Source organism: Mytilus galloprovincialis, chromosome 12 (genome assembly GCF_965363235.1).
Source record: "Mytilus galloprovincialis chromosome 12, xbMytGall1.hap1.1, whole genome shotgun sequence".
Lineage (NCBI taxonomy): Eukaryota > Metazoa > Mollusca > Bivalvia > Mytilida > Mytilidae > Mytilus > Mytilus galloprovincialis.
This window is the reverse complement of record NC_134849.1, coordinates 30,677,590-30,700,367: the sequence shown is the minus strand read 5'-3', so window position 1 is coordinate 30,700,367 and position 22,778 is coordinate 30,677,590. Positions and strand designations below refer to the sequence as shown.

At 32.3% G+C, this 22,778-nt stretch overlaps 1 protein-coding gene across 3 annotated transcripts in view; it reads right to left on the bottom strand.

Moving 5' to 3' along the window:
* The window catches only part of LOC143055449 (uncharacterized), a 41,812-nt gene that overhangs the window by 5,176 nt on the left and 13,858 nt on the right, over positions 1-22,778 (bottom strand). For 2 of the 3 annotated variants that reach the window (XM_076228593.1, XM_076228592.1), the window contains exons 6-17: positions 21,664-21,765; positions 20,083-20,190; positions 18,733-18,834; positions 17,036-17,143; positions 15,687-15,788; positions 13,989-14,096; positions 12,551-12,652; positions 6,782-6,889; positions 5,036-5,137; positions 3,711-3,813; positions 1,287-1,722; positions 692-870 (exon numbers count right to left, since the gene is read on the bottom strand). In XM_076228593.1, the coding sequence (XP_076084708.1) occupies positions 692-870; positions 1,287-1,722; positions 3,711-3,813; positions 5,036-5,137; positions 6,782-6,889; positions 12,551-12,652; positions 13,989-14,096; positions 15,687-15,788; positions 17,036-17,143; positions 18,733-18,834; positions 20,083-20,190; positions 21,664-21,765 (1,660 nt within the window). The remainder of the gene's footprint in view (positions 1-691; positions 871-1,286; positions 1,723-3,710; positions 3,814-5,035; positions 5,138-6,781; positions 6,890-12,550; positions 12,653-13,988; positions 14,097-15,686; positions 15,789-17,035; positions 17,144-18,732; positions 18,835-20,082; positions 20,191-21,663; positions 21,766-22,778) is intronic. The other variant, XM_076228594.1, reaches the window with a different exon arrangement.

Genomic DNA, 22,778 nt, shown 5'->3' with positions numbered 1-22,778 from the left:
AGTACCGGGATTATAATTTAGTACGCCAGATGCGCGTTTCGTCTTCATAAGACTCATCAGTGACACTCATATCAAAATATTTAAAAGCCAAACAAGTACAAAGTTGAAGAGCATTGAGGACCCCAAATACCAAAAAGTTGTGCCAAACACGGCAAAGGTAATTATATGCCTGGGATAAGAAAAACCTTAGTTTTTCGAAAAATTCAAAGTTTAGTTAACAGGACATGTATAAAAATGACCACATAACCGGAGTAAATCAGGAAAAAACAAGAATGTGTCCTCAGTACACGAATGCCCCACTCGCACTATCATTTTCCATGTTCAGTGGACCGTGCAATTGGGATAAAAACTCTAATTTGGCATTAAAATTAGACAGATCATATCATAGGGATAATGTGTACTAAGTTTGAAGTCGATTGGACTTCAAATTCATCAAAAACTACCTTGACCAAAAACTTTAACCTGGAGCGGGACAGACGGAAGAACGGACAGACAGACAGACGGACGGACGAACGGACGGACGGACGAACGGACGCACAGACCAGAAAACATAATGCCCCTCTACTATCATAGATGGGGCATAAAAACGTTAATGACGTCACTGTCACATGACAAAATCATGTCTATGGGATGATAAACAAAACGACGACAGCCAATCAGAAAACGCGTTAGAGAAAGAAATTTGACGTACCTCATTTACAACTCGTTCATGCTCGGAAGTCTCTGTATGTGTGAGTGTGAATCTGAATGGATCTTCAAATCGTACACCCATCACATAGTTTGCCATTACGTTAATTAAAGTAGTCTTTCCCGTTCCTGTGGCACCAACAATCATTATTGTTTTCTTTTTTGTCGTATTTCCTGGTTTTCCTATAAAAAGAAACTACCAAAATCATCATGGATTACAATTTTGAACGTCAAAATAAATAATCGTCTTAAAATTGACTTATTGATAAACATTTATCAATGTTTGTGTGTAAGATTTTGCCTTATACAGCTGACATTATTTATTTCTAGGGTATAACATTATTAGTAATTTAGTTTTATGTTAATATTCATTTCATATTACGCCGACATCAACGATTATCTTTGTCAACAACAAAGAATTTGTACACATATATATTCCACTGTTTAATCCATTAAGTATGCGCCCATCATATACCACTTAAAGAAATAAAAAAAGGATCAGTTCATATTTACGAGAAAGAACTAAATTCTACAATTGACTAAAGGAAAGAAATTAAGAAATGAGTGAGGTTGAAAGTACATGCAGAATGTGAACATACCAAAGGTAAACTTTCTTATTTGTGATCCTTCATTTTTTTCCTGTTGCAGTTCTTGAATTGGCAATCCATACACTGCAGGAATACCTTTACTTATTAGAGTGCAGTTCTTAATTATTTTGAAAGCTAGTGATTCGCCGGTAGTAATCATGTCACTTGCAGGGCCGAAGCATCCTTCTTCATCAGTTCTATTGTTTGCTACCCGAACTTTGAATACGTAAGATGTTTCTGGTTTCAGACCATCAACGTTCATAAACGGTTGACTGCTTTGCTTTGGTCTTTGGAAAATCCTCCATCTGCCTTCAGGATGTTGCTTTATAAATAACTGATAAAACTCTTCCTCTCCTAATTCCCTATTATATTCCCATTTGAGATTGACTTCATGTGATTTGTTCACCTTCTCTCTAACATATGGTTGATAAGGTTTTCCTGGCGTGTCCTGAAAGCAACAACACGTTGCCAGTTTTTACTTTTTTCAATTAATCTTAAGTTTAACTCAAATCTTAACAGAAAAATATTCATATGTAAGCTCATCTATCATGAAACCAAGGCATTACTGCCATCACATTCAACGAAGTGGTTTTAAACTAAAACAAGCAAGCATGAAAAACCTATAATGATATCTAATAATCATGATATTATCATCCATCGGATGAAGTTAGGATATTGTTGTCAGATCATTAAAGATGGCATATGTTTCACATTCACATTGCGATAAGACGTGTCACGGTACTTGTCTATCCCAAATTCATGTATTTTGTTTTGATGTTATATTTGTTATTCTCGTGGGATTTTGTCTGATGCATGGTCCGTTTCTGTGTGTGTTACATTATAGTGTTGTGTCGTTGTTCTCCTATTATATTTAATGCGTTTCCCTCAGTTTTAGTTTGTTACCCCGATTTTGTTTTTTGTCCATGGATTTATGAATTTGAACAGCGGTATACTACTGTTGCCTTTATTTGTATTACTATTAATTCACTCATAGGGTTTTTGCTTCGGATTTGCATTACACATTTATTGTGGAACCAGTAGTTGGCATGATACAGGTTATGTTCTCCTCATATATTCTATGATGGAGGGAATTTGCTTGATTTTCTTATGATAAAGACAATCTTTCAATCAGTTTAATTGAGATCTGGAGCAGGCATGTCAGTAACTGCTAGTAATCATTTGTTAATTTATGTATCAATGTCATTTTCCTAGGTTTCTAAGAACTTTTAATTTTTCTGATATCGGACTCGGACTTCTTTTAAACTGAAATTATGCGTATTTCTGTGTGTTTGTGTAATTACCACTAGAACACACCCGCAAAATTGTATATTTTTATATCGCACGAAAACTGGGTTTTTAACCCTCCACAGATTGATATGTTCTTGTCTTCTATTTTTCTGTATACTATGAACATATAAATACTATAAAATGTCACTGATATATTACATAGAGACTCTTTATATAATACATTAGTGACCGCCGTCGATAGTAAACTATTGGAATTAATAGTAAATATCAAATACACTTGATTTATAGTATATGTATGATCATAATATACAGAAAAAACGCAAAAAAATTGTCCTGGCCCCAAATACTTTTGAAATTCAACCCGACGTATCTTGTCGTTATATTCCAACTTACTATCGATCGACACTGACCAATAGGGGGCGCGGAATCATTTGTATTAAATGTAAGTTATGTGTACTTTAAAAACATTTGAAAGTCTTTTATTTGACTCAAAAGTCAGTCCGAAGACGGGAACAATATCCGGAGGCCTTTATTGTCGTTTTCCTCTCAAAATAATCTAAACTGAATAAAAAGAATAAAGGATGATAAATTCCACAATGCATTGCACATAGGGTGAGGGGTGAGACCTCACTTAACAAGTTTATCTCGGCTGCGTTTTTATTTTGCACCTATCCGTCAAGATCCTCTTACCTTTGTTTGTTTTGATTTTTTCTAAAATTCTTATTCATATATATGTATCGAAGTTTGTCAATTTTTTTTATATAACAAAATGTCTGTACCAAAGTAAGAATATGACAGTCGTTATTCAGTCGTTTGATGTATTTGAGCTTTTGATTATGCCTTTTGATTAGAGACTTTCCGTTTTGAACTTTCTTTGGAGTACAGTATTTTTGTGATTTTACTTTTTTCGTACACCGTCCATTTTCACTAAAACCAGTACATATGTTTCTTTCTGGCAAGGTAAAGTCCGCATGCGGGTACGGGATTTTATTGCTGTGTTGAAGATCTATTGGTGGCCTACGAATTCCTTTAATCTTTGGTCGAATTGTTGTCTCTATGGCTAAGGGAAATGCAATAAATATCTGGCTTACTTCAAGATGAATTGGATCTTCATATTCTAGACAATTTTAATATACTTTCGTTAGTGTAAAGAAACAGCCTACAAATAATATGGAATATATAAGTTACCAAATAATGAGGTTTAACATCCCGAGTCGTTTTCTGTATTCTTTTTTGGTCTTTTAGAGTTTGATTTGTAGAGTGAGTTGGATATAGGTCATCTCGAGTTTGGCTGCAAAACATTTATAAATTCTTTCTATTTAAATATTATTTATTTTGCAAACCAAAGCAGTGAATATCTGTGAAACAAAAAATTGTCAATATCTATGTAGGACTCTAAAGTGCGATTGAGATGCTAATGTACGCTGGTCTATGTTAAAGTACGATGCCTACATACGCTAAAGTTCGATGGTCCGCGAATGTATAGAAGTAAAAACGTAGTTGGATTTTGATGTTAAATGTCGCTTATAGTACCAAACATTAATGTACATATTGGATGATAGACGACGTATGTTTGATTAACAACGTTTAAACCGCCATGTTCAGTACCTAATTTCAAACCTATCGTGCTTTGTCGGCTGAAACGAATGTGTTTGTTTTCTGGTGCTGGAAGAAGGACTTGTGTCCTGCAGTTGACCAAATTTCTATAAAGATACAAAAAAGTATACGCATATGTATCCTATATCCTGTTTCAATTGGAAACGAACAGATACATACACATCATTGTTTACGTTGCAGTCCACTTAGTGGTTCCATTTTAGTGTGATATATCATCGTGCAATAGCAAACATATCACTTTAGCGTGAGACACCATCGTACTTTAGCGTAGACCATCGTCCATTAGAGTACCATGATTGCACTTTATAGTACCATCGCCCTTTAGCGTGACAATCGCACTTTAGAGTTATACATATATACACACAATAATAAAATCAACTCTAACATCGTTATGTTGATTTTCTGGGCACTTCATATAAATATATATACAAATTACGAAAATCTAAATGTAAAAGAGACCAATTCACGAAAAAATAGACAAATATTAAATGTATATATTTTGACAACTAATATCAAATGATGGTTCCTATCTTGACATGAGTTGTAGAACTGAAATATACCTAATCGTTATACCAATTACGAATATTCAATGTATATTGATGTTTTGAACGAGTAATACATTGGTTTAAAACTGTACATGCGAAAAGCCTGTACTAAAGCCTGAGTAACAGGACACAAGTTATGGTAGGGACTCATTTATTGTTTGCTTTTTTTCGTAAATTCCCGTTTTCTTATCCAAAACATCTAAGCAACAAAAATCCAAAAATATACCGTTGGGTATTAAAACATTCTTTGAATAACAAAAGATTTTCACATGAAATATAACAAATGGAAATTGAAGGCAGCTTTAACCAAATCATATTTTTGATATTCATTTTTTTTTAACTAAAACTCACTTTGATAGTTTTTCTATTTCATCTTGTTTAAATTTGATATCGGCCTTTAGTTTTTCATTCTCTCCTTGTAGATATTTTATTGTCGTCTCTTTCTCTTTTAATCTATTTGAAAAGAATTGAACATAATCAAAGCCAAAAGTAATATGAGCTAAAAGAGAGACGAAAGATACCAAAAGGACAGTCGAACTCGTTAATCGAAATAAACTGACAACACCATGGCTAAAAATGAAAAAAAAACCCAAACAGACAAACAATAATACACATGAACCAACATAGAAAACTAAAGAATTAACAACACGAACCCCACCAAAAACTAGGGGTGATCTTAGGTGCTCCGGAAGGGTAAGCAGATCCCGCTCCACATGTGGAACTTGTCGTGATGCTTATGTGATAGCAAATCCGGTAAATAGTCTAATTCGGTAGGTTAATCAGTAAAATGCTACATTAATCACTAACAAAGTTCGTTCACATAAACCCTAACAATATTTGGGAGAAAAACATAACTGGAAGAGCAAAACGGCGTTGTATGATTGATAGAAATTCTGTGAAAGTTTTGATAGATTCTTAAAACGGTTGATGTGAATGCAACATAGTTATTTCAAGATGAAACAATTACATGCTATGTTAATAAACCACCAAAATTATATTTGGTTCAAGAAATAAAATAAAAACATGTTCACAGTTATATCATGGTGAAGATTGTGATACTTTCTGATCAAATTTGATCTTTTCTACTAAAGGAAGAGACAAATTTCACTGAGCCGCAACTCCTCTGAAAACATAGATAGTCGGGAATATTTGTAATATGACGTTTAAAAGTAGTAATTTGTACTTCCTAAAAGAGAGGCGAATGATACCAGAGAGCCATTCAAAAACATACATCAAAAATAAATTGACAACGACATGGCTAAAAAAGAACAGTCAAACTGACAAACAATAGTATACTCGACACAATCCAGATCCTGCTTCACAGGTGTCACCATTGATGTTCTCACGTTATTACAAACCCGGTAAATAATCCCAATCGGTAGGTCACATTCGTGATAAGAGAACGGGATTCCAGTTACGACATTAAGAACATATCCGATTTCATCTGTACAAAGATATTCCAAAAACAGTCTATCAACTCGTGATGTTGTCCGTAAAATTTACATACGGGTGATATCAATTTAACCATTTGGATCTCTTGGTTAAACAGCATCTTATTGAACACCTACCCTCTGTCAAAGAAATTATAATAGGGAATACAAGCCCGGGTATATCGCATCAATTTGGAGATACATACTCGGTATTCTGGCTCTTTGTGAATGTTGCTACAAAAAAATGCAGAGTTCACCATTTGGAAGCTGAAATCATTTCTTTTGTAAAGTTTTGTTTTCAATTTGTTTTTAAATATGTCTTTGAAACAACATTTTGTCTGTAGAAAACGCCATTTTATTTTGGAAAATATCCAACTTCAGAGACCGTTATGGTTCCGTTTTGTATACGCTTTCGAGCAAGCTATGTCTACGTATTTCAAAAGAAATTTTAAAACTGTTTGTTTATAAACTTCTTCTAGTATGCTATACTGTCTGGTTCACATATGCACTAAAGCTGTGTTAAGTAGGGTCTCTTTATCGTGAAATAAAGGCTGTTGTTTGCCTTTGGTCTCTGCACTGTTTGTTTATGTCAAGTTCCCATATATGGAATCTTACATTTTAAATCTGTCGAAAGACGAAGAACGTAGTGCATTAAAAAAATACCTACTGTGACAATTCTTTCAAATATCTTTGCTTTATCTCATTTTTTTGTTCTTCATTCTCCTTCCGTAGCTCGGTTACTACTTTTTCCGTTTCTTTCAACCCTTCAAGTGATCTAAACAAGTACAGATATTCATTTGAACATGTATTAAATATCCTAGTGCATAAAAACTATGACTTGTTATGATAATCTTTATTTTGTTGTTAGAAAGTGTTTTTTTTTCTTGCATTGTCACTATATCCTTATTCTACATAAAGCACTGGGGTAAAGCTGATGACCGTAACTTCATTCACGGTCATCCCAAGATGTCGGATGAAAAATTAGGTCAGTATTTGTATTGTCTGTTTAAGTGTTTCTATATCATTTTCTTTACAAAGCATACATTGGTACGATGTAAATATATAAAAGATTCACACGGAATCAACAAATTACTACGGAGAAATGTGTATGAAAGAGGAAATTGCATTTGAAAAAATTGCTAAGTTGATCGTAAATCATAATCGAAATGACCGTAACAGGATCAGCGATTCATAACAAGGGTGACCGTAATTGGCTAAAAGATGACCGTAATTTGTAAAGGATGACCGTAACTTTTAAAGGATGACCGGTCCGTCAATTCATACAAATATCCATATGTGTATTCATAACTGTTTGTTGAGTTTGTCTCAATAGGGGCTCAGCTAGCGATTATAAATAAGTTTTGTCAATTTCATTTCAACTAATTGCCGTATTTAAAGTTTATGACTATGATATTTGATTCCATATTCCAAGTAAATAATTAAATATTTATTGATAACGACGTTAAAATTTGAATACAAATCAAATAAATCAAATATTTTATTTTTCCAATCATGGTCACACAGGGTGCATTTACAATTACCAATAATGATACAATAAGCAACAAACATGAGACATTGTACATTATATAGATGAAGGAAGATGTGATGTGAGTGCCAATGAGACAACTCTCCATCCAAATAACAACTTATAAAAGTAAACCATCATAGGTCTATGTACGGCCTTCAACACGGAGCCTTGGCTCACATTGAACAACAATCTATAAAGGGCCCCAAAATAACTAGTGTAAAACTATTCGAACGATAAAAACCAACTGTCTAATCTATATAACGCGACAAATATTATAATAGACAAATGAAAATAGCATTAATAACAAAAATACATTAAAAGTACCTTTTCCCCTTCCTTCCTTATTACCATTATTATTTCTATGTCCAGCAATGCACACAAAAAAAACTTATTAAAAGTAAAGTTTGAAAGACTTAAATTATAATCTATAAATATGGAAATTTGTTCATCTCAGTGCAGACACCAAGGGACGGTACTCAAGGATATACTGTTGATTGCGATAGGCAATAAAAACAATCCTCTCCGTGTCAGAAGCAGATGAACAAAATAAATAGAGAAACTGAATCCGGTCAATTAACAAATAATTTTTTGAATCAAATCAAATAATTTTATTGACATATGAATCAAAAACATGATCTGTGACAAACATAACATACATACAAAAATAAACAATACAATTTTAAAACACAAAATGTATTAAATAACAGCAATAGCTGATATTGCAAAACATGGAATATAAATCTGCTATTTGCAGTGTTTTACCAGGAATATACATAACTCTTTTAATACAGTTGAGTTATCACAAGACAACATACTTAAATTTCTCTTACGAATTTAAGTTTATGAAATTGGAACATGAAGCAGAAATAATGTGATATAAATGGTGTATGTCTTAGTTATATTTTGTGCAAAAAAAGAGAAAATGAACTTCATTTTCAATATTACCAAAATTATACATTGCATAGTCTAAAGTTTGGAGCACGATTTATACTGAGAAATTAAAGTTTTAGAATGCTGGTATGCATCTTGCACAAAAGGAAATGATTCTAAAATTTTCTATTCTAGGCCAATAATTCAAAATAGACTTAACTAATTCAAGGTACAATGAAAACCGACCATGTTCAGATAAGGTTGCAAAATTTGTGTGTTTTTTTTTGTGCACACCCAGAATGAATTTACAAAATTTACTGTGGCTTTAAACAAATTAAATTTGGATAAACTTTATCCATGCAAATTAACTGGTTTCCATATCTAAAGTTTGCTATCAAGGGATTGAATGAGCTCCAAATTTCACTTCCATAAAGAAGAATAAGCTTAATAGTATGATCAAAAACATGTATATACTATTTTTTAAGCTAGGATTTAGTGATAATAATTGTTTTCTAAATTTAAAATATGCTTTTAAAGCTTTCTTGTATAATTTATTCAGGGCAAAGGAGGATGTACCTGAAGCACTAAAATACACACCTAGATATTTACAATGTTGTAAACATTCTATATCATACTTTTTGTATTTAAATTTGAGGCGGATATGTCTTCCTACCGAGTTGAAAATCTCAATTTTTGCTTTCTTTGGGTTGAAAATAAGACACCAATGTTGACAATATTATTTTCCAATAATTTAAAGTTTTGACTGAAGACCAGTAGCTGTAGAAATAAGTAAACTGATATCATCGCATACATCAAACAATGGTTAGGTCGCCAATTAATATTTACATGGTCTAGAGATTTTTCCAAATAGATGGGAAGGTCATTGATAAAAATATTAAACAGGCTAGGACTTAAGTTATCTCCTTGTTTTGCACCAAGCTATATAGGGAAAAATATAATACAAATTGACAGCGATACGACGTAAAGTTGAAAAAATAACCCCATTAATTAAACATATGATTATCCAGCGGAATCAGATTAAAATCTTAACATCTGCCAAAAAATCATAAACAGTGCCTTGACAACACTGGATCCGATGGAACTGCAAAATTTATTCTGCATTCAGTTGGTTTGACTGAGATTAAACCCTTCCGACATTTAGTAACAAATGAAAAGCAATATGTTTAGTAATTATTCCATTAGATATGTAAGGATTTCAATACGGAAATGAAGTCTTCGTATAGCCCTATCTCTTTTAGTTTTGCATCAATATTTGGCAAAAGTTCATAAATATAAAAAAAAAAAAAGAAATGGTATGATTGCCAATGAGACAACTCTTCAAAAGACAACTCATCACAGGAGAACAAAATGACACAGAAATTAACAACTATATGTCACCGGACGGTCTTCAACAATGAGTCGACCAAAGAACATACTGGGTAGTCAGCTATAAAAGGCCCCTAAATAACAATGTAAAACAATTCAAACGAGAAAACTAACGACCTAATAAAGTTTATGTTTAATTCCGTTGAACACCCTTCTTTGACACAATCGTCACTGACTTTAAAATTTGAGCAACATCTTTTGAATGCTATATTTTGATCTTTTAAATTTATATTTGGTTTCACTTGCATGTTTTTTTACAGTACTATATAAATCGGATAGATTTAGAAATGTAAATATGGTTGAACACTCCAACCCCCTTGTACAATATATAAGGTGCCCGCCAATAATATATATACAACACTATCGTACAAAGCAGGTGCAACATATATACACCCGTTTCCTTGAGTTATACTACAGGCAGGTTAAAATGTTTAAATAGTAACTAAGCACATTGTCTACAATATAGCTCATGTTCAAAGCTAGCAAGATTCTTCTTTCATTCGGATACGATTTTATACAGTTGATGAACCGGCTATCATGGTACTTGAAGCAAGTCTTATTTTCTTCTACCTATAGGATAATGCAGTCTTAACAATACGTTTTATACCAACACGATTAATTATTTGATACAAAAAAGGTAATAAAAATACGGATATTTCTTAGAATTGATGGTCATCCTTTAAATATTACGATCATCCTTTACAAATTACGGTCATCTTTTTATCAATCACGGTCATCCTTGTTATATGTTACGGTCATCTTGAAAATACTTTACTGACGATTTACGGTCATCTTAGCGGTTTTTTTCAAATCCAATTTGCTCTTTCATACACATTTCTCAGTAGTAATTTTTGATTTCCGTGTGATTCTTTTATACATTTACATCGTACCAATGTATGCTTTGTAAAGAAAACGATATAGAAACACTTAAACAGACAATACAAATACTGGCCTATTTTTTCATCCGACATCTTGGGATGACCGTGAATGCAGTTACGGTCATCAGCTTTACCCGAGTGATAAAGAAGGTTTAAGTCATATAAACGATTGAAAGAAGACAACTAAATAGTTTGAAGATTTTCAGGGAAACATATAAATGCGATGTTATGAAGTAAACGATATCTGTTTATTAATAAGAAAGTCAAGATACTAGTATTCAGAACTTTGATAGATGTGGTTAGAAGTTCTAAAGGTTATGTCTGATGGTCCAGCAATTAGGGTGAGTATATTGTAAACGAAATAAAAAAAAAACTTTAATTTGTAAAGTATAACTCATTGATACTATCAAGTACAATGTAAATTGATCCTGACACATTTTAATTAAACATGTTAAAGTAACTGAAATTTTACAATTATTAAATCTCGTCAATCGCCTAGGACAAGATAAACTAAGGTATGAAATATATCAAACAACATGAACAAATACCAGAGGAATTACACAATCTCCAGACGAGCGAGATAAGATGCGTCGACAGAAAAGTGTTTCCTGTTGTGCATGCATCTCCCGCAGTATAAATCCAGGCTATGTCAGAAATGACAAAAGACAAATAACAGATAATGTATTACTTGTTATTTATTATTGTCTGTTGATTTTCAGTAGCAGTTATTACAAGCTTGGTAAAGTTTAAGCATGTTGTTTATAAAACGAGATAGGAAATATGTTAAATCAACAAATGTATAAAGTGGAGACAAAATTACTACGCCAAAAAATATATCAAACTGTAAAGACTGAGGAACAGAATTCAATTGAATAATAATTGAAAGTGTTTGTCATTGTTAAGGGTATTAATCCTTTAAATTCACATCGAAAGGAGTAGGTCCGGTAAGGGCCAATTTCGGCCTCAATTTTCAAGTTCATCTAACGAAAGATTGTAGACACTTTCTAAACACTTAAGTGTCTATTTCAATTGATTCAATTAGTTAATGGGGAAGATTTTAACTTAATTAGTCATTTAAAACTCCCCGATTCAAGCTTAAATATGAAAAATCTATCAAATATGCCAAAAATCGTCACTTTTCAGATGGTTTTTGTCACAAATGAAAGTGGCCGCATCCGTGTTCATCCTCAACTTTTATATATATTATGTATTATCATCAAATACAACTTACATTTCAATATTATGAATGAACACGAATGCGGCCACTTTCATCTCAGACGGAAACCGTCTAAAATTTAACTAAATTGCTACAATTGTGAAGATTTCAGTAATTTAGCATGACTTAATGATGCTAGTACCCGATATGTGTGCATTGTTTTGTCAAAAACAGCCAATATTTATGTAGCAGAAGCATTCTACTTTGCAATAAATATCTAAACGATTATATTTTCACAATTTTCTAAAACTGCTATATTTTGAGGCCAAAAAGTGGTCTTACTGAACCTACCCCTTTGTAGCATACACAACTAACGTTTGACCGTCAAATTCAGTGCCCGTTCGCGAACAGCACCATTACAAGTCAAACAACTTGAAAAAAGACTAAATGCTGATCAGTACAAGTCCAACCGATTTACTTTGCATGTGTAATCATATTTTTTTCATTAGTTTTTTAATTGCATATTTTTTTCAGAAAAAATGTTATTGATGAAAATAAAAAGGCAGTTTTAACCGAATCATTTTTTTGATACTCAAAACATTTTTAACTAAAACTCACTTTGATAGTTTTTCTTTTTCCTCTTGTTGAAATTTTATGTCAGCCTTTAGTTTGTCATTCTCTCCTTGCAGGTCGTGTATTGTCGTCTCTTTCTCTTGTCTTCTATTAAAATGTTTGTACATGATTAAACCCAAAAGTAATGTGAGCAAAATTAATTAAATACAACACTAGTATGCATGATTTTTTTATTAGTTGTTAGTGGCTTTGAACTAGCTGTCAGATAACTGCGCCTACTCTCAGATCTGTTCATTGTGTCTTTTTGTGTATGGATGTACAAGTACCGGGCCACGTCCACTTGTAATTTTGTCCATCTGATGAGTTTAGCCTTTTTAAACTGATTGGTATAGTTCGTTCTTATGTTGTACTGTTAAACCACTGTCCCAGGTTAGGGGGAGGGTTGGATTCCCGTTAACATGTTTAACCTTGCCACATTATTTATGTATTTGCCGGTCCCAAGTCAGGAGCCTATAATTCAGTGGTTGTCGTTTGTTTATGTGTTACATATTTGTTTTTCGTTCAATTTTTTTCTCACATAAATAAGGTCGTTAGTTTTCTCGTTTGAACTGTTTTACATTGTCTTATGAGGCCTTTTATAGCTGACTTTGCGGTATGGGCCTTGCTCGTTGTTATAGGCCGTACGGTGACCTATAGTTGTTAATGTCGGTGGCATTTTAGTCTTTTGTGGATAGTTGTCTCATTGGCAATCTACCACATCTTCTTTTTTATATTACAGTCCCTGAAAAAGTTTGTGCACATATCCAAAAAACATTTGGGATCGAAACTTAACTGGCAGAGCAAAACGGCATTGCATGATGGCTTAAAATATGGTTAAAGTTTTGAAATATTCTTCAAACAGATCAATATGTAAAAAGAAACTAAACATATTGATCTGTTTGAAGAATATTTCAAAACTTTAACCATATTTTAAGCCATCATGCAAACAGATCAATATGTTTAATTTCTATTTTTTTTTAAATATATCTGTGAAGCAACCTTTTTTCTACAGAAAACGAAATTTGTTTTATTTTATAAAATACCAAACTTCGAAGACCGTAATCGACCCGTTTCTTACTCGCTTTCGCGCATATCGACGAACTTCCGCGAATTTTTAAAACTCTTTCCTTTAGTATGTTATAGTTGCGGGTACATAGTTACACTAAAGCTGTCTTAAGTTGTGTCTATGTAACTCGAAAGCAAGGCTTTTGTTTGCCTTTGGTCTCTGCACGGATTGTTTTAACACTTCTTCTAGTATTGCAATAATTGCTGGTTCACATATGCACTAAAGATATGTTAAGAAGGGTCTTCTTATCTTGAAATCATGGCTTTTGGTTGCCTTTGGTCTCTGCACTGTTTGTTTATGTCAAGTTCCCATATATGGAATCTTACATTTTAAATCTGCAGAAAGACGAAAAACGTAGTGCATTAAAAAAATACCTACTGTGACAATTCTTTTAAATATCTTTGCTTTAACTCATTTTTTTGTTCTTCATTCTCCTTCCGGAGCTCTGTTACTACTTTTTCCGTTTCTTTTAACCATTCCAATGATCTAAACAAGTACAGATATTCATTTGAACATGTATTAAATATCCTAGTTCATAAAAGCTATGACTTATTATGATAATCAATATTTTGTTATTAGAAAGTGTTATTTCGGTGTTTTTTTTTTTGCAAAGTCACTATATCCTTATTCTACATACAGATGGTTTAAGTCATATAACCCATTTAAATAAAAAAACTCAATAGTTTTAACGATTTTCAGGGAAACATATAGATGCGATGTTGTGAAGTAAATTATAACTGTATAATTTAATTTTGGATGCAACGCATCTTCTGATTGGCTGTCGTTATTTTGTTATCAGCCCATAGAAATAATTTAGTCATGTGTCCGTGACGTCATCATCGTTTTTTTATGGTTTTCTACGCTTTAAAATTGAATTTAGAATTAAATTATAAGAAATGACTGTTATATTTTTTCTGTCTATTCGAAATAACATAAATAAATGTGGTGCACACTGCTAAATAACCCGTTACGTGCGTTATTCAGTGTGCACCAATTTTTTTATAATATTTCTTCATAGACAGAAAAAATAGTACAGTCATTCCTTAATTATTAATAAGAAAGTCTAGATACTAGTATACAGAACTTTGATAGATGTGGTTAGAAGTTCTAAAGGTTATGTCTGATGGTCCAGCAATTAGGGTGAGTATATTGTAAACGAAATAAAAAAAACAACCTTTTTAGTTTGTAAAGTATAACTCATTGATACTATCAAATACAATGTAAATTGATCCTGACACATGTTAATTAAACATGTTAAAGTAACTGAAATTTTACAATTATTAAATCTCGTCAATCGCCTAGGACAAGATAAACTAAGGTATGAAATATATCAAACAACATGAACAAATACCAGAGGAATTACACAATCTCCAGACGAGCGAGATAAGATGCGTCGACAGAAAAGTGTTTCCTGTTGTGCATGCATCTCCCGCAGTATAAATCCACGCTATGTCAGAAATGACAAAAGACAAATAACAGATAATGTATTACTTGTTATTTATTATTGTCTGTTGATTTTCAGTAGCAGTTATTACAAGCTTGGTAAAGTTTAAGCATGTTGTTTATAAAACGAGATAGGAAATATGTTAAATCAACAAATGTATAAAGTGGAGACAAAATTACTACGCCAAAAAATATATCAAACTGTAAAGACTGAGGAACAGAATTCAATTGAATAATAATTGAAAGTGTTTGTCATTGTTAAGGGTATTAATCCTTTAAATTCACATCGAAATTTGTAGCATACACAACTAACGTTTGACCGTCAAATTCAGTGCCCGTTCTCGAACAGCACCATCACAAGCGGTAATGATATCATAATCTCATGAAAATCGAATACAACTGAGAACGCTCTGATAAAAAACATCCAAATGATTTAAAGTCAAACAAATTGAAAAAAGACTAAATGCTGATCAATACAAGTCCAACCGATTAACTTTGTATGTGTATTCATATTTTTTTCATTAATTTTTTAATTGCATATTTTTTTCAGAAAAAATGTTATTGATGAAAATAGAAGGCAGTTTTAACCGAATCATTTTTTTGATACTCAAAACATTTTTTACTAAAACTCACTTTGATAGTTTTTCTTTTTCCTCTTGTTGAAATTTTATGTCAGCCTTTAGTTTGTCATTCTCTCCTTGCAGGTCGTGTATTGTCGTCTCTTTCTCTTGTCTTCTATTAAAATGTTTGTACATGATTAAACCCAAAAGTAATGTGAGCAAAATTAATTAAATACAACACTAGTATGCATGATTTATTTATTAGTTGTTAGTGGCTTTGAACTAGCTGTCAGATAACTGCGCCTACTCTCAGATCTGTTGATTGTGTCTTTTTGTGTATGGATGTATAAGTACCGGGCCACGTCAACTTGTATTTTTGTACATCTGATGAGTTAAGTCTTTTTCAACGATTTGTATAGTTCGTTCTTATGTTGTACTGTTAAACCACTGTCCCAGGTTAGGGGATTGGGATCCCGCTAACATGTTTAACCCCGCCACATTATTTATGTATTTGCCGGTCCCAAGTCAGGAGCCTGTAATTCAGTGGTTGTCGTTTGTTCATGTGTTACATATTTGTTTTTCGTTCATTTTTTTTCTCACATAAATAAGGTCGTTAGTTTTCTCGTTTGAACTGTTTTACATTGTCTTAAGGGGCCTTTTATAGCTGACTATGCAGTATTGGCCTTGCTCGTTGTTGAAGGCCGTACGGTGACCTATAGTTGTTAATGTCGGTGGCATTTTAGTCTTTTGTGGATAGTTGTCTCATTGGCAATCTACCACATCTTCTTTTTTTATATTACAGTCCCTGAAAAAGTTTGTGCACATATCCCAAAAATATTTGGGATCGAAAATTAACTGGAAGAGCAAAACAGCATTGCATGATGGCTTGAAATTCGGTGAAAGTTTTGATATATTCTTCAAACGGATCAATATGTTTAGTTTCTATTTTTTTTAAATATATCTGTGAAGCAACCTTTTTTTCTACAGAAAACGAAATTTGTTTTATTTTATAAAATACCAAACTTCGAAGACCGTAATCGACCCGTTTCTTACTCGCTTTCGCGCATGTCGACGAACTTCCGCAAATTTTTAAAACTCTTTCCTTTAGTATGTTATAGTTGCGGGTACATAGTTACACTATTAAAGCTGTCTTAAGTTGTGTCTATGTAACTCGAAAGCAAGGCTTTTGTTTGCCTTTGGTCTCTGCACGGTTTGTTTTAACACTTCTTCTAGTATTGCAATAATTGCTGGTTCACATATGCACTAAAGATGTGTTAAATAGGGTCTTCTTATCTTGAAATCATGGCTTTTGGTTGCCTTTGGTCTCTGCACTGTTTGTTTATGTCAAGTTCCCATATATGGAATCTTACATTTTAAATCTGCAGAAAGACGAAGAACGTAGTGCATTAAAAAAATACCTACTGTGACAATTCTTTCAAATATCTTTGCTGTAACTCATTTTTTTGTTCTTCATTCTCCTTCCGTAGCTCCGTTACTACTTTTTCCGTTTCTTTAAACCATTTTAATGATCTAAACAAGTACAGATATTCATTTGAACATGTATTAAATATCCTAGTGCATAAAAGCTATGACTTATTATGATAATCAATATTTTGTTATTAGAAAGTGTTATTTTGGTGGGTTTTTTTTTGCAAAGTCACTATATCCTTATTCTACATACAGATGGTTTAAGTCATATAACCCATTTAGATAAGACAACTAAATAGTTTTAAAGATTTTCAGGGAAACATATAGATGCGATGTTGTGAAGTAAATTATAACTGTATAATTTAATTTTGGATGTAACGCGTCTTCTGATTGGCTGTAGTATTTTGTTATCAGCCCATATACATAATGTAGTCATGTGACCGTGACACCATCAACGTTTTTTTTATGGTTTTCTACGCTTTAAAATGGAATTTAGAATTAAATTATAAGAAACGACTGTTATATTTTTTCTGTCTATTCGAAATAACATAAATAAATGTGGTGCACACTGCTAAATAACCCGTTACGCGCGTTATTCAGTGTGCACCAATTTTTTTATAATATTTCTTCATAGACAGAAAAAATAGTACAGTCATTCCTTAATTATTAATAAGAAAGTCTAGATACTAGTATACAGAACTTTGATAGATGTGGTTAGAAGTTCTAAAGGTTATGTCTGATGGTCCAGCAATTAGGGTGAGTATATTGTAAACGAAATAAAAAAAACAACCTTTTTAGTTTGTAAAGTATAACTCATTGATACTATCAAATACAATGTAAATTGATCCTGACACATGTTAATTAAACATGTTAAAGTAACTGAAATTTTACAATTATTAAATCTCGTCAATCGCCTAGGACAAGATAAACTAAGGTATGAAATATATCAAACAACATGAACAAATACCAGAGGAATTAAAAATCTCCAGACGAGCGAGATAAGATGCGTCGACAGAAAAGTGTTTCCTGTTGTGCATGCATCTCCCGCAGTATAAATCCAGGCTATGTCAGAAATGACAAAAGACAAATAACAGATAATGTATTACTTGTTATTTATTATTGTCTGTTGATTTTCAGTAGCAGTTATTACAAGCTTGGTAAAGTTTAAGCATGTTGTTTATAAAACGAGATAGGAAATATGTTAAATCAACAAATGTATAAAGTGGAGACAAAATTACTACGCCAAAAAATATATCAAACTGTAAAGACTGAGGAACAGAATTCAATTGAATAATAATTGAAAGTGTTTGTCATTGTTAAGGGTATTAATCCTTTAAATTCACATCGAAATTTGTAGCATACACAACTAACGTTTGACCGTCAAATTCAGTGCCCGTTCTCGAACAGCACCATCACAAGCGGTAATGATATCATAATCTCATGAAAATCGAATACAACTGAGAACGCTCTGATAAAAAACATCCAAATGATTTAAAGTCAAACAAATTGAAAAAAGACTAAATGCTGATCAATACAAGTCCAACCGATTAACTTTGTATGTGTATTCATATTTTTTTCATTAATTTTTTAATTGCATATTTTTTTCAGAAAAAATGTTATTGATGAAAATAGAAGGCAGTTTTAACCGAATCATTTTTTTGATACTCAAAACATTTTTTACTAAAACTCACTTTGATAGTTTTTCTTTTTCCTCTTGTTGAAATTTTATGTCAGCCTTTAGTTTGTCATTCTCTCCTTGCAGGTCGTGTATTGTCGTCTCTTTCTCTTGTCTTCTATTAAAATGTTTGTACATGATTAAACCCAAAAGTAATGTGAGCAAAATTAATTAAATACAACACTAGTATGCATGATTTATTTATTAGTTGTTAGTGGCTTTGAACTAGCTGTCAGATAACTGCGCCTACTCTCAGATCTGTTGATTGTGTCTTTTTGTGTATGGATGTATAAGTACCGGGCCACGTCAACTTGTATTTTTGTACATCTGATGAGTTAAGTCTTTTTCAACTGATTTGTATAGTTCGTTCTTATGTTGTACTGTTAAACCACTGTCCCAGGTTAGGGGATTGGGATCCCGCTAACATGTTTAACCCCGCCACATTATTTATGTATGTGCCGGTCCCAAGTCAGGAGCCTGTAATTCAGTGGTTGTCGTTTGTTCATGTGTTACATATTTGTTTTTCGTTCATTTTTTTTCTCACATAAATAAGGTCGTTAGTTTTCTCGTTTGAACTGTTTTACATTGTCTTAAGGGGCTTTTTATAGCTGACTATGCAGTATGGGCCTTGCTCGTTGTTGAAGGCCGTACGGTGACCTATAGTTGTTAATGTCGGTGGCATTTTAGTCTTTTGTGGATAGTTGTCTCATTGGCAATCTACCACATCTTCTTTTTTTATATTACAGTCCCTGAAAAAGTTTGTGCACATATCCCAAAAATATTTGGGATCGAAAATTAACTGGAAGAGCAAAACAGCATTGCATGATGGTTTGAAATTCGGTGAAAGTTTTGATATATTCTTCAAACGGATCAATATGTTTAGTTTCTATTTTTTTTAAATATATCTGTGAAGCAACCTTTTTTTCTACAGAAAACGAAATTTGTTTTATTTTATAAAATACCAAACTTCGAAGACCGTAATCAACCCGTTTCTTACTCGCTTTCGCGCATGTTGACGAACTTCCGCAAATTTTTAAAACTCTTTCCTTTAGTATGTTATAGTTGCGGGTACATAGTTATACTATTAAAGCTGTCTTAAGTTGTGTCTATGTAACTCGAAAGCAAGGCTTTTGTTTGCCTTTGGTCTCTGCACGGTTTGTTTTAACACTTCTTCTAGTATTGCAATAATTGCTGGTTCACATATGCACTAAAGATGTGTTAAATAGGGTCTCCTTATCTTGAAATCATGGCTTTTGGTTGCCTTTGGTCTCTGCACTGTTTGTTTATGTCAAGTTCCCATATATGGAATCTTACATTTTAAATTTTCAAAAAGACGAAGAACGTAGTGCATTAAAAAAATACCTACTGTGACAATTCTTTCAAATATCTTTGCTGTAACTCATTTTTTTGTTCTTCATTCTCCTTCCGTAGCTCCGTTACTACTTTTTCCGTTTCTTTAAACCATTCCAATGATCTAAACAAGTACAGATATTCATTTGAACATGTATTAAATATCCTAGTGCATAAAAGCTATGACTTATTATGATAATCAATATTTTGTTATTAGAAAGTGTTATTTTGGTGGGTTTTTTTTTGCAAAGTCACTATATCCTTATTCTACATACAGATGGTTTAAGTCATATAACCCATTTAGATAAGACAACTAAATAGTTTTAAAGATTTTCAGGGAAACATATAGATGCGATGTTGTGAAGTAAATTATAACTGTATAATTTAATTTTGGATGTAACGCGTCTTCTGATTGGCTGTCGTTATTTTGTTATCAGCCCATAGACATAATTTAGTCATGTGACCGTGACACCATCAACGTTTTTTTATGGTTTTCTACGCTTTAAAATGGAATTTAGAATTAAATTATAAGAAATGACTGTTATATTTTTTCTGTCTATTCGAAATAACATAAATAAATGTGGTGCACACTGCTAAATAACCCGTTACGCGCGTTATTCAGTGTGCACCAATTTTTTTATAATATTTCTTCATAGACAGAAAAAATAGTACAGTCATTCCTTAATTATTAATAAGAAAGTCTAGATACTAGTATACAGAACTTTGATAGATGTGGTTAGAAGTTCTAAAGGTTATGTCTGATGGTCCAGCAATTAGGGTGAGTATATTGTAAACGAAATAAAAAAAACAACCTTTTTAGTTTGTAAAGTATAACTCATTGATACTATCAAATACAATGTAAATTGATCCTGACACATGTTAATTAAACATGTTAAAGTAACTGAAATTTTACAATTATTAAATCTCGTCAATCGCCTAGGACAAGATAAACTAAGGTATGAAATATATCAAACAACATGAACAAATACCAGAGGAATTACACAATCTCCAGACGAGCGAGATAAGATGCATCGACAGAAAAGTGTTTCCTGTTGTGCATGCATCTCCCGCAGTATAAATCCACGCTATGTCAGAAATGACAAAAGACAAATAACAGATAATGTATTACTTGTTATTTATTATTGTCTGTTGATTTTCAGTAGCAGTTATTACAAGCTTGGTAAAGTTTAAGCATGTTGTTTATAAAACGAGATAGGAAATATGTTAAATCAACAAATTTATAAGTTGTAAACATAATTACTACGCGAAAAATATATTAAACTGCAAAGACTGAGGAACAGCAATTCAATTGAATAATTTTTGAAAGAGTGTTTGTCATTGATAAGGGTATTAATCCTTTAACACACAAACTGAGAACGCTCTGACAAAAAATTCAAATGATTAAAAGTCAACTAACTTAATAAAAAAATAAACACCGATAACACGAATCACATCGATTTACTTTGTGTCTTCAATTTGTTTTTGTTATTCTTTGAATTACATCAATTTTTCAGATAAAGTATTACAAACGGAAAAAGAAAGCAGCCTTAACCAAATTTCTTTTTTTAAATTCTCTATATTTTCTACTAAAACTTACTTTGATAATCTGTCTATTTCATCTTGTTTAAATTTTATATCAACCTTTAAGTTTTCATTCTCTCCTTGCAGGTCTTGTATTGTCGTCTCTTTCTCTTTTAAGCTATTTGAAAGAATTGTTCATAATTAAACCAAGAGGTAATGTGAGCAACATTTAAAAAAAACATACTTCATATGTCCTTGACAAGTTTTGTGCACATCAACCCCAAAATAATTGAGACATATATTTAATTGAAAGGACATGATGGTATAGCATGACTATTCCAAGATGTAGCAATGCCATGTTATGTTACAGAAACACCAACAACATATTTGGTTCAATAAATACAATAAAATGTGCACACAGGTATTGCATAGTGAAGATTAGAATAAAGAAACTTATCAAATAATATATTGTATAATTGGGAACAGTTTCGGGAACATATTTGCTCGTTCATGCATATAGTTAGAGAATATTAAAATAGTATAACATATCATGCATATGGCATACTTACTTACATCCCGAAATCTATATAGGGAAGAAATGAAATATCAGGTACAACGTTACATTATGGGAGACAGTTTCACACGTTCTGCCAAGCATTACAAGGGAACACGACAGGTGCCACATGTAGAGCAGGATCTGATTACCCTTCCGAAGCTACTAAAATCACCCCCAATATATGGTGGGGTTAGTGTTGCTTACTCTTTAGTTTTCTATGTTATGTCTTGTTTACTACTATTTGTCTGTTTGTCTTTTTCGTTTTTAGCCATGGCGTTGAAAGTTTATTTTTTATCTATGCTTTTCGCTGTCCCTCTGGTATCTTTTTCCCCTCTTCACATGAAGGGACTTATATCATATAATACCCTAATAGGAGAATGGTACAGTATTCGATAATCGATTGATTCAACATTTTTTATGTAGTATAAAAAGTTATCAAATGTACAAAGATTATAATTTAGTACGTCGGACGCGCGTTTCGTCTACATAAGACTATAATTACTTTCTTCGTGTCTGGATATTTCAACTTTGTCAACTGTGCTATTTTATTAATCAATTCTATCAACAATATATTCCTGTTATATTCGGAGCACGATCCTATCATTTCCGTTTACTCTATATTAATAAAACCAACC